At 51.2% G+C, this 12,896-nt stretch overlaps 1 protein-coding gene across 2 annotated transcripts in view; it reads right to left on the bottom strand.

Annotated features, from left to right (window-relative positions):
* PHF12 (PHD finger protein 12) overlaps positions 1 to 12,896 on the bottom strand; it is a 45,106-nt gene that overhangs the window by 2,405 nt on the left and 29,805 nt on the right. Inside the window, exons 8-13 of one of the 2 annotated variants that reach the window (XM_075904521.1) lie at positions 12,084 to 12,245; positions 9,407 to 10,220; positions 5,916 to 6,044; positions 4,426 to 4,569; positions 2,151 to 2,249; positions 1,503 to 1,585 (exon numbers count right to left, since the gene is read on the bottom strand). In XM_075904521.1, the coding sequence (XP_075760636.1) occupies positions 1,503 to 1,585; positions 2,151 to 2,249; positions 4,426 to 4,569; positions 5,916 to 6,044; positions 9,407 to 10,220; positions 12,084 to 12,245 (1,431 nt within the window). The remainder of the gene's footprint in view (positions 1 to 1,502; positions 1,586 to 2,150; positions 2,250 to 4,425; positions 4,570 to 5,915; positions 6,045 to 9,406; positions 10,221 to 12,083; positions 12,246 to 12,896) is intronic. The other variant, XM_075904522.1, reaches the window with a different exon arrangement.

Consider the following 12,896-nt stretch of genomic DNA (forward strand, 5'->3'; position numbering starts at 1 on the left):
AAAGCCCGAAGACCACACCCTGCTTCCCACCAGTGCACTGGGCAGGGACCGCGAGTCAGCCCTTATGGGATCCAGTTGGGAACATGGTTCCTGGGCAGGACCCAAGTCCCCTCTTGTTCACCCTCTGACGGCCCTTCACACACGTGCTGCTCACCGCACTACCCGGGTCTATCTGGAAAGGGGCGTCTGCTAGAACATTCAGGGCGCTGAGAAACAGCCTCGGCCGTCCCTGCCCGGGGGACAGCATAGCTGTGCGCACCAATTCCAGGCGAGAGCGTGCCCCACAGATCACGCCCATTGCCTCAGGCACGCCCGGCATTCCAGAGACACTCAGTGCGAGTCTGCTGAGCAACGGAAGCCATGTGGACCGTTCGGATTCTGTGGGGGCGGGGCGGGGCAGGGCAGGGCAGGGCCAAGTGGCTGTTACCCTGAAAGGTTCAGTGTTTCATTAGCCCACATTACCTGGACACAGGTAGCTGAACGAGGGATGTAAAATCCCAGGTCATCCGCCAACTGGCCAAACGTTATGTTTAACAGGACACACTTAAACAACCAATGGGCTGGAAGCACTTTAGCAACAAATAAAACCTGGAGATGGGATCATGGGCTTTCGTGGGCACAGCCTGGTCAGCTGAAGAAGTGGGCTGTGCCCACAGAAGCTCATGATCCTATCTACATGTTTTGTTCGTCTATAAAGTGCTACCAGACCATGTGCTGGTTTTTTAAGTGTGTCCTGCACAGATTAACTGCTACCCCCTGAAGCTTTTGATTAAATAGGAACAGGCAGGGGGCTGCTCCAGGCTGGGCTGGGCTCCTCCCCGGCTGGAGCACCCCTCCCCCGTGGCAGGCCCCAGACTGGAGCAGCCCCTGCCCGCAGGGTGACGCTTACTGGTTAGCTGTTCACATCCCTAAGTTAAACCCCAGGAAATGGAAGCCCCGGGGAATTAGCTGCCCGAGCAGGGTCTGCTCTTGGCCCATCACTTCAGCAGCAGGCTGGAAGAAAGCCTGTAGCCTCTTCAAAGCCAGCGTAGTGGTAAATCACGACTGGGCACGAGGCACGGTGTGTGTCACAGCCAAAGCCCCACAGCTGGGGATAAAGCGCAGGCGTCCTGCACGGCCAGGGAACGGTGTTGGAAAGCAGGGGGACCTGGCGGAACAGGAGCTCCCCGTGTGACAGCTGCTTAGAGGGCCTGAGGGATTCTTGGCTCTACACGCCCGTGTGCACAGAGGAGCAGGGAGATGTTCCCCTGTAGATGGCACTAGCGACAGCTCTACTGGGCTATCGCATCCAGTTCCGGTGGCCACGCCTCAAGCAGGAGGCTGACACTTGAAACAGATGAAGGCGTCCAGAGACTTGATGCAGAGGGTTTGCTCAGAGGGAACCCGTCACCAGAACCCACTGCAACCTGGTCACACCACTGACACGCCTGGCTCCCCCCCGAAGCTACCGCTGCCTTCCCCTCTGACTGAGCAAGCGGCAAAGCCGAGGCCCAGGCACTCACCTCATCGTAGAATATGCAGGCGTGTTTGCCAGACACGTAGTTACAGTGACCGTAACTTGTAAGGCACACATCCATGTCAGCCCCTGCAACGCACAGGAAGACAAGACAACGGCGCTCAGCAGAGCGGCACACAGGAAGAGAATTCACCAGCAGGGGCCTTGCTGCCCTGGGGAGAAGCCACAGGACAAAGGTGGCTCTGGAGCCTGCAGTAAGACTAGGCTGGGGAGGTGGGGGACCATTTCAGCAGGACGGTGCCCTTCTCGCATGGCGGGGGCTCCAGGCAGAGGCAATGAGCCTCCCTTCTTAGCCGTTACCCGAGTGAAACCAGCTCCGGGAGCCTCGGCGAGTTGTGACCTTCCAATACCAAATCTCAGCCTGTTCGGTCTGGAGAGCCAATACGCCCGCCCCAAAGCAGTGGCTGGCAAACCTGGGCGAAGGCACCGAACCGTGCAGGCCACAGGTCCTGCGCATACTGCCACTGCAGAATAAAGTGACTGGTCCCAACAGAGCTGCATTCGCTCCCATGGGGCTGACCTCAGCGCCTCCTGGCTGGGACTATGTGCCAACCCCACGCAAGCTGGGAGAGCAAGCAGAAGCTCGTTCTCTCTCGGTGAGCTGGCCAGCCCCCCGCCAGGAGAAGCCACTGACCTGTCCCGATGTAGAGGGTTCTGTAGCACATGTTCACTGCACTTCCTGTGCCCGTCAGGGGGTAGAACACTGCCCGGGCTTGCACGTCCTTTCTTTGCACTGCAAGACAAAAGTGAGTGCTGAACCGCTACTCAACAGGCTGCCCACAGGCACAGCAAAGGACCAGATTCAGGCACTCCCTGCTGAGAGGTCTGATGTTCAGGCAGCATTTTAAGAAGGAAACCATCAACCTGAAACTAGACAAAAGGCACAAGCCAGTTCAGCTTTTGCCCCACATTCAAGTCGCTGCCAGCTGCTGGGGTGTGACAGCCACATCTCTACCTATAGTGGTGCCCTGACACACACACACACACACACACACACACACACACACACACACACACACACACACACACACACACACACACACACACACACACACACCTGTCCACACGACGGCTCAGGGACAGGACACGAAGCACCGACAGAGGAAAGCCTGGTCCCTTTCTCTCATCTCCTCTCGCTCCAGGACTGACGTGTTAAAGGAAGTGGAAAACAATTCCCAAGACATGGGCTTTAAGATGGTGAATTGGCAGCTTTCACTAGGCTCCACAGTCAACCGCCCAAGAGACAAAGCTGCTAGTTAGCCCTGGAGAAAAGCGCAGGCAGGCACAGAACAAGCCTTTTCAGGGGCTGATTTAAAATTCCTAGACCTGGAAGGACGGGGAGGATTCTCTCAGTTCGGTCTCTACGGCACAGTCAATCTGAGAGCCTCCTACTCCTGAGGCTGCTAACAAAAACCGAGTGGTTCTGTGGACGGAGCTCACACCCTCACTGCACCCAGACCAGGCAGATCTCCATCTTGCTTCACGCCAGGGTCACGCACACAGCTGTCAGTGGCAGCCTGGTGCAGCTCTGAAGGGCTCAGTCCTCTGCATGTACAAAACCCATGTCCCCTTCCAATCCTTGCACCCCCAGATCCCAGCACAGGCTTCTCCAGGACAGCTTCACAGGGACACGGACACAGGCTACAAACCGAGTAAAGAGCAGTCACAAAAATAACAGTGTAGACTCTTAGTGTCTGGAATTCACTCCGACGCCAAGAACGCTGTCCATGGGATTACGTGGCACCTTCAGCGTGCAACGTGCAATAAAGGGTCACTGTTCCCAACAAATCGTTTCTACTTTTGGCTGCTCTGCAGGACAGTTACCAGGGCCTGCTTAGTACAGCTGCACCAGCGGGGCTGGGCTCAAGTGTCCCATCACCAAGCAAAGAGAAAGTCCAAGTTAGCAGGGGGGAAGCATGTGAAGTGCAGTCAAAGACAGAAAGCAGGCAGGGTGCACAGCAGTGGATCTCCCCTGGGGTGGGGGTGGGGAGTGCCAAAGATCTGAGATTCAGTTCAACAAGCCTTGAATGCCCGTGCTGGCCCTGTGCAGCGACCCGCAGCTGCCTCTAGCTACAAGAGCGTGAGAGCGAACGGTTACTGACAGACACCCAGCGTCTGTGCTGCCACGTCACTGCCGGAAAGGAGCAGGTGAGCAGAGAGAAGGGCAGGTCAAGCCTGCGCTACAGGCAATCGTGCACTGGCACAGAGCCCATATCTCCTGTTGTACCCACCCGCAGGCAGGACACAGCTGCCAGACAGCTCCTGTGACACCAGCCAGTAAATGGGCAAGGAATCTATAGGCAGCAGCATGCCTGGCCCAGCGATGCTAGTGACTACGGCAGGAGCCTGGCAGGCCTGACAAGGCAGGGAGGCAAGAGCTCCTAGCCACAGTGTGTTGGAATAGACCTGCGCTAGCTCTGCACAGTTACCAGTGTGCACTGGAGCGTCCAAGGACTCTGAAAGACAGCACCCTCACTCCATGCCCCAGCTTTTCCAGCTCACACTTCAGTTGCTCTTTAAGCCCACAAGCCAGTTTCCTCCATCTCCAGAAGGAAGGTGGCAGGATTTCAAACACCCATTAGCCTCCTAGCGTCTCTTGCAAGCATGCCAGAAGGCAGCTGGGCCTTTCCCATCCTTGCCTGAAGAGAGGGGTGAAACCCTCCTTACCACCACCATGGCAGGAAACAGAACATCCCTGGCTGCAAGCTGCTGTCATGCAGCAGAGAGCGAGCAAGCTCCTTTCCCTACCAGGTTTGCCGAAAGCTCACCGGAGGCAAGGGAGGGACACTGCAGACTGAGGCGTGTGGCGAGGGAGGAAGGAGATGAAATCCCAGAAGAGGCCAGATGGCCTGGTGATGCTGAGAGAAAGCACGGCTCAATGCAAAGAGACTCGTCTAAGGCTCTCTTACCGTCAATGTGATTTGCCAAAGGAGATGACTGGTGGGAGCTGACACTGCTGGCTACAGACTGAACTTTGGAAGGAAAGAGCTGCTGTATTCTCTGCAAGGCCAGAAACTTGATTAGCTTCTCGTCCAGCATATTTATCTCAATCTCTGTTAACAAAGAAAAAGCAATTAGTAAGTAATTCATGGGGAGGGCGTCATTTGATCTGCAATGGGATTAACTGTCCGGCTCCTACTTTTGCCATTTGCTTCTATAAGCAGCAGCTCTGTCAGGAAAAAATCCAGAGCCTCACAGCTAAAGCGCAGGGCACTGTTACTTTCTACATATGTTCTCTTGTAGAGCCAGCGAGACTCAGCCTTGGAGCGCTGCAATCTACACAGGAAAGGGACACTGGCCTTTTTGGGGGCTGGGAGAAAGCTGAAGACTCTGCAGGCAAGCAGACACACAGAAAGGCCATGTGTATTCCAGGCAGCAGGGATGAGGAGCGCTTCTTGTGGGACTCTAATTTATAACGCAGTGGGGGAAAAGCTTGACTAGATTTATCCCCGAGATAAATGACAGCTCAGTGCAGGACAGTCTCACTTTCAGGTCACAGTCTGTCTTGGCAGCTTCAATTGTTAAGAGAGGGGGAGTTCAGACAGCTAGTGTAAAAAGGAAATCTGTAACAGTTCACTGCTGCTGGTAACGACCCACAAGGACAGTTCATCTTCCCCTGCAAAGATCTGCACTGAGCTCGGGAACCAGTTAGTTAAAACCTACTCTCGTGAAAGAGCCACCTCAACGTCCTCACTGGTAAGAGAGCGAGTAAGGGAAGCAGCCACGGCAGCTGGTGCAAGTCCCAGAGGTCAAGACAAGCAGCCAGGTGTTTGCCAAAGAGGAGAGGGTCGAAGCGACAGTGCAAGAAAGATTAGAAAGAAGCTTCACAAGCAACAGCTTGATCCCGATGTTGAGAACTGTACAGCAGGCCTCTGGATTCTCTAGACACCCTGATGAGAGTCTGGGTTTCCTGCTAGCTCAATGACAAAAGGAGAGGAAGATGTGCCGTCTCGGGGACAAAAGCAGAAAAGGTAGCAGGAGAAAGATGTAACTGTAGGCTACCCATAACAATACTGCAGTCTCCACAAAGAATGAGCAATTGCTGGCCTCAGGCAAGGTGAGCAAAGTGTCCTTGGATCACAGCTAAAATCATAACCTAGCAGAACTGGGGATCTGGAGCACATGAACTCCACGGATACGAACATCTGGAGACCTGCCCTCCCCCGCAAGCTTACAAGGTGAAACAATCCAAGTACCAAGGCGCAGAAGTGAAGAGACCCACAAGTCTGAGGGGGACGGGGCATGCCCTTGTTCCCCCAGGGTAACACACGTACATGCCCCAAAGCCCCGTTCCCAAAGTAACTTTCCCCTTTCCAAATGCTTTAAGGAAAGGCACGTTCCCTCCCTCCGGCATCCACAGCAATTGGGAACTGAGCTAACCAATCAAAGAACTACTCACCACCGCTGCCGTCCATTAATGCTTTCCCAGAGCTGGTGAGGTCCAGCAGAGCTGCAGAGTTTGACGTGAGAGAGGAGGGGGCAGTTAAAGAGCTTCCTATGGATAAGGTGCTGGGACTGACCTTGCCATCTAGAGACGGGGAGAGAAATACCAGAAGGCAGTCACCTCTGAGCTACTGATGTGCAACCCAGTCCTCCGCTCGCACCTCATTTACAAATGGCACACGCCGCTCATTTTGCTAGTAGCCGTGCACTGAGAAGAGGAGTAACTCCTCTCCCAACCAGTAATTCCTAACTCCTAGAAGGGGCTCTGAATAGCACCACACCTTTCCCCACTGTGCTTCCAGCTAGCTTAACAGTGCACTCTCCATGGTTCCCACCCCTCTGCCATGTTCTGAAGGGAAGTCGCATGACCCAACACTAACCATGGAGCAGAGCTATCAAGTCTCTCTGCACCCAGAAGGGAACAGGTTTTCCATGTTGGGGTTTATCTATTTGCAGAGTTTTAGATAATAAATGTTTGCTAACCAGAAACACGATGAATGTCTGTCACTTGTTTTTAGAGATCTGCTACTGCCAACAGACGTGCCACACGTACTGCAGAAATCAGAAAGCTCTTTTCCAGGTGGTGTGAATGTGACAGAAGCGACATGCACACTTGACTTTAGCTCGGTCACAAGCTGCAACCCCAACTACTTAAAACAGCGACATTTGTGAAGTGTCTGCTTCAGAACATCCTAGCAGTGACAGAAACCATGCCCCTGTGCCTCAGATACCCTAACCCTCTCCCTCTCGCTCACAATCTACTACAGGGATGTGAATGGTTAACCAGCAGCCTGGTCCAGCCTGGCCGGAGCAACCCCGCCCACAGCAGGAGGGGGAGGCCCCCTCACCCTGCCCACTCCCGTTTAATCGTTTAACCAATTACCTGATTAACCAGGATTTTTCATCCCTACTTCCAATTAGATGAGAATAGATCATTTTCAAGGGACATTACCCATAGCCATCCATGAAGAGAACATAGAATTCAAATCTAATTTATTTTTCACTTCTAACATCAGTTTCTTTAGTTCAGGCTGTTTCATTTGTTCTCTAGCAACTACAGGAGGGGAAGCTACATTCCACCAACATGTGATATCAAAGGGCTTTAACTTGACAGAAGCGCTATTGGTAGCTGAGTAGGGGTTTTGGTTTGCATTTTATAAAATCTAAATTTGGGCCCAAACTGACTTGACAGAACCTCTTTCAGAAGAGTTCCCAGAGCTAGCTAGGCTTTGCCAGACTCTTAGGAGCTTGACCAAACTGTTTCTCCATATCAATATGGCTTCTTTTCCACTTGGGGAAATTCCCATCTCCCCACACCAAGGCTTTCAAACTGAAGTCATAGGCAAGGACCAGCTGTGTTTGCTTTGTCCTTTGTCCACCAGTAGGGTTGAGATGGTCACAGCCACGGGCATGCGTTTTATATTCATATTTAAATGCTACTTCAGAGGAAAATCTGGCAGCCCCTCAGACCTGGGATTTTTAAGATACTATTTAAGCCAGCTACACGCTTGCTCTTCCCACTACATCTGCTGGCTGGATGCTCCAAAAATAATTCATTGTTAAGTGCACAAAAAGCACTTTAACGACCCAAACTCATTTGGTTTGGCTGCTGGTGCACCTCAGTCAGTCAGTCCTACTCTACGTCTGTTGCTAGAATACTTCGGTCTCATTTTGGATGTTGGGTTTAGTGTGCAGGTGCTGGGTGACACACAAGAAGTCAAACAAGATGATCCAGGCAGTCCTCTGGCCTTAAATTCAACCTCTGAACCCACCTCTCCTCACAGAAGTCTACTGGGAACACAGCCACCTCTAGAATCTGAATTGTGACTCTTACATGTTTTGTACACTGACATTTTTGAGGCCTAGTACATGTGAAAATGTGTTTGTTTTGAAGCTTGAGGAAAACAGTTTCAGCTATTTCGAGGTACATCAAAGTGTAAGAAAATCTCATTCCTTAATTCAAAAAACAGCAATTTTCTGAACAGATCTTAGCGCTCAAGGAAAGGATTCAGTATTTGCAGTCCCACAACAGGCCTGCATACCTTTGACTTCATTTATGTGATCTGGTGCTTTCTAAGGAATACATCACAGCACATGTCAGTGTCCACACCATTGTATATTTCCTTTTTAGTTAGCCGCACAGACATCACCTAGTGCAATTCAGGAAGTAGGCTTTTAACCACCAAGCTCAGTGAGCAGCAAAAGCCACTAATGCCAGCAAACTTCCACTAATACTCTTGTAAACGGTGTCTGAACTGTAAAGCATACACAGTCAAGCCTGTGTTAAACAGAATTGTCCCATGAACAACTACAGGGGCATACACCCAAGAGGACAAGTTACTAGGTGCTGACCACATTTGCGGCACTGCGCAGAGCATACTGAAGGCTAGTGTAATTCACAGGAACCAGGGGGGAGCGGAGTGCACATGAAATCCTAGCTGTAGCATTTCCTGAGTAACGCTCAGATTTTTGTCGGCGTACAGCCTTTGCGAACACATGAAAGCTAGACATTATGATCTTCACAGCCTTGACTGCCTGCTTCTAACCTGGCATTAAAGCAGAGATTTGAAGTAATCCATTTGGAAATTCCAGCCACCACCTCAAAGCAAATTTACAATTGCACCTGACACAGCAATGCAGGAACCAAACCGTTTCAACTACAGTGTGGTCATAGAATCACAGAATCATAGAACTGGAAGAGACCTCAGAAGGTCATCAAGTCCAGCCCCCTGCTCTAGACAGGACCAATCCCAACTAAATCAACCCGGCCAGGGCTTTGTCAAGCCGAGACTTAAACACCTCTAGGGATGGAGACTCCACTACTTCCCTAGGTAACCCATTCCAGTGCTTCACCACCCTCCTAGGGAAATAGTTTTTCCTAATATCCAACCTGGACCTCTCGCACCACAACTTGAGACCATTGCTCCTTGTTCTGCCATCCCTCACTACTGAGAGCAGCCTCTCTCCATCCTCCTTGGAACCTCCCTTCAGGAAGTTGAAGGCTGCTATCAAATCCCCCCTCACTCTTCGCTTCTGCAGACTAAACAGACCCAAGTCCCTCAGCCTCTCCTCATAAGTCATATGCTCCAGCCCCCTAATCATTTTGGTTGCCCTTCGCTGGACCCTCTCCAATGCGTCGACATCCTTTTTGTAGTGGGGGGCCCAGAACTGGGGGGCTCAGTTCCTGCTGAGCCCTGATGGACGACGTGTTTCAGAAAGCAGGGCAGTGCCCCCCACGCCTCAAGATGCGTTCAAGGGGCAAAGCTCAGCACAGGGCCCCGTTCCTGTTTCAGGACATGGGGGCTATGCCAAGACTCACTCTTTTCCCATTGCGTCACATCTGGGGCAAGCCTGGCTCCCTTCCTGTTACTACACATGCTCTGAAAGGAAGGTTTTTAAACACTCCGCTCCCACTGCGGCACCCAGATCTCCCCACCAGATGCTTACCTGAAGGTGGTGCTGGTGAACAGAATCGGTGTGTGGAGCCGATGGCAGAGATCCCATCTCCTGTTGCCTGCGGAGGAGTGAGAGCCCTAGTGGCAGTCAAGGGGGAACCAATAGATCGCAGCTCTGCTGTCAGCGGGGGGCCTATCTGCGTCTGGACATTCTTTCTTTGCAAAGTGCTGGTGGTCTCTAGGCTGGCACAAGAGCTTGGTATGGAAGCAGGCATACTTGTGACTGGTGCAGAGCCCCTTTGTGCACAAGAAACAGGTCCTGCTAAGTTCTCCGTCTTCACCACAGGTCCAACTGTGTGATTCAGAAGCCCACAGGCTGCAGGGGGCGTGAGGGGCCGAGGCCATGTTTGCCGATGAGACAGCCCAGGTATTGTATTACCTGGGCCAATTAGCCTCTGAGAATCAGTCAAGTGTGCTGACGGTTCAGAGGAAACACCATACAAATGAGGACCATTTACTTTAACTTCAGAGGCTGTTGGCCCATTGGAAGTTCCGCAAGAAGATCCTTTCTTGGACTTATCCATACAAGAGCTGCAATTGACATCTTCCTGTTGCAAAGACTGCTGGGATTGAGAAGAGCTCAAGGAATTCTGGGTGGTAATCCCTGAGGTGCACGACACGGAATAAAGGGAAGGGGCGGGTGCCTTGTCAGCTGCCTGGTAAGGGTTGGTGACTGAGCCCTCGGCCACAATAACAGGCTTAATATCAGCCTTCTCTGTCTGTTCAGAGTCCCAAAGCGAAGGCATCTGCTTAGCAGATAAATGTCTCAAGATGCTGCACTGGAGCGCAACGACACTACAGAGCCACTGTAAACAGAAAGAAAATGTCGTGAGCCACAGGCTGGTCACTCATGCAGCATGCTGGCTCCACCCCCCCAAAAGCAGGCTGCTTGACCCAGCATGGTGCTGCCCGCCCTGGGACAGGAAGTTCCCCACCACCGGAGAATTATTGTGTCACATCAGTTGCTGATACAATTGCTGAATTAGGAGGTTAGGCGTGCCACTCCTTTGCTATATAGGAGCTACATCTATTCCAGAGCATGTAGCAAGCCCATTGGTACCGGAGACACATTTTGCCCAAATCCAAGCTACTCACAGTAAGTCTGTCTTACACCCAAAACTCCACCCCCATTTTGCTACAAGTTTTGACACACAGATTCCCCTTTAAACACAGCACTGGCTTTTCTATAGATCGGGCTTCCCTCAATCTGAGTCCACTGAGAAAGCATGCTGTACAGGTCTCTCGAGGAGGGAGTGGAGAACCTAACAATAAGGACTGGAGGGAGGGGAAAATTCCCACAATTCATTCAAGGCTTCCAAGCACAGCGTTGAGACATTACCAGCTTCGGAGGGGCACCTTCTGAACAGGGATGGGTATTGGCGGAAGGCCCGTCACCATGAATCCTTCACTTTCAGAACAGAAAGGAGCCCCCACAATTAGACACACACAGGCATCATCCACGGAAGTTTACACCACTCACACTGTAGGATCAGCTCATCTCACCGCTATCTTAACAGGGACAGAGGCTTGCAGAGCAGACTGCTATTGGTAAAGGCTAACAATTCTGTGACCCAGCAAGAGAATTCATTGGAGGTATAACATTTAGAGTTGACATTCAAAATACACTCATCCAAACCTCTGGCGCATCCTCAGTCTTACAAAAGCCACTCAGAAACATTAATGTCAATATACAAGTTAGTTAACTCCACCACCTTACAAAACCAAACAGAGAAAGCACTTTCCCTCTGCCAAACGACAAAAAGGTAAACCCTCAAATCACACAAAGGGTTTCCCCCTCACCACTCTTCCCTAGTCGGGCAAAGATGTTTTGCTTGGTGCACAGGAGGCGTAAAAAGGTGGGAATGTGTCTATGTTTTATGAATGCTGGCCAATACGCCGTATCATGCAACACCCCATGTCTGTGTGTATCTATCCACCATCAGCTGAGAGCAGCTGTAGGACACATACATCAGTCTAGGGACAGTGGACTTGACCGTTCATACTCTGGTGATCCAATAGCTATATTAAGGTGGCTAACTGTAGCTGGAAGCCATTTCCCCCTGCTTGTGGGGAAGGGATGGCTCAGTGGTTTTGAGCACTGGCCTGCTAAACCCAGGGTTAAAAGTTCAATCCTTGAGGGGGCCATTTAGGGATCTGGGGCAAATCTGTCAGGGATGGTACTTGGTCCTGCCGTGAGGGCAGGGGACTGGACTCAATGACCTCTCAAGGTCCCTTCCAGCCCTATGAGATGGTATATCTCCATATATATATATATATATATATAAATTGTCTGCAGGGGGCTGGGATTTGGAGAGAGGAAAGATGCCAGCAGCAGAACAAAGGAACTCAGTGGTGATGGTGGGGCACAGATACAGGATCTGCACCTTAAGAGTGTGCCTGAAGGAGATGTGATAAGCATATGTCATGGGCTCCATTCAGATGCAAGGCACAACACGATCCAGCAGCGAGAACACCTCACAGCTGTCTGGGCAGTGGACATGAGGAAGTGTCCAAGCAGAGTTGTGACTGGTCATGGGAGGAGAGAGAAGAAACAGTCACCACTGCACACATTCTAGATTTGCTGCTCCAAAAGATGCTTTGATCACACACTGAAATGCACAGCAAAGTCGTCCTTGCACCACAGAGAAGCTACATTTGCCATCGTTTACCTCTTGCTGTTCTGACTGGCTGGCTAAGTGCTCAGGGTTCAAAAGGTGCTTCTGTGAGGATTCCTCAGGGACCCCATTACAAATGAGCTCACCATCTCGAATTGCTGCAGGTGCGAGTAAGAGGGGTGGAAACCGGTACTGAGATTTTATCGCATCAGGAACCTGAATTGTCAGGAGGGAAAAATCAGACAGTAGAATAATTACAGGTACATTCCATTCAACTATAGTCATTCTTAATTAGTACTGTTCACATTTCCTATGGCAATGGTTTCCAGGCCAAAACAGCCACAGATTGTGCCAAGAGGCCAGCACTGTGGAATATCAAAAGGCAGACATCAGAAGATAGGAAAGTTTCCGGGCTATATGCAGACTTGGGTTTAAGTTGATGCAACTCTGCTGAAGTCAATGGAGTTTCACCTACTTGTACTAAGTCTGGACTTTAGCCCTTAGTGATCAGCTGTAGCATGAATGCATCCAAAGGGGCAGGGAAGTACATTTATTTACAATCAAATGTCCATTATATTGAGTTATTCCTCAGTTACACTGGGTGGGGTGTTTTGCTGACAAAGTAGAACTGTGAAGCCGTGCTGGTTCTTCTGACTTCAGCACCTGCTCTAGAAGCAGTTCCTCCATATACACCATGGCTCTACTCTGCTTTTGAGATGAGCCACCTCATAACACTGCAGGAGAGAACAAAACCCTGAGCCCCATGTTCAGTAGGTTAAGGAACTTCAGTTCCTCTAAATTACTGCATGACAAAGGCAAGGCTTTCAACCACGGGGCTCTGAGCCACAGACTGAACACCAGGTTTGA

The sequence above is a fragment of the Pelodiscus sinensis genome, chromosome 21 (assembly GCF_049634645.1).
Source record: "Pelodiscus sinensis isolate JC-2024 chromosome 21, ASM4963464v1, whole genome shotgun sequence".
NCBI lineage: Eukaryota > Metazoa > Chordata > Testudines > Trionychidae > Pelodiscus > Pelodiscus sinensis.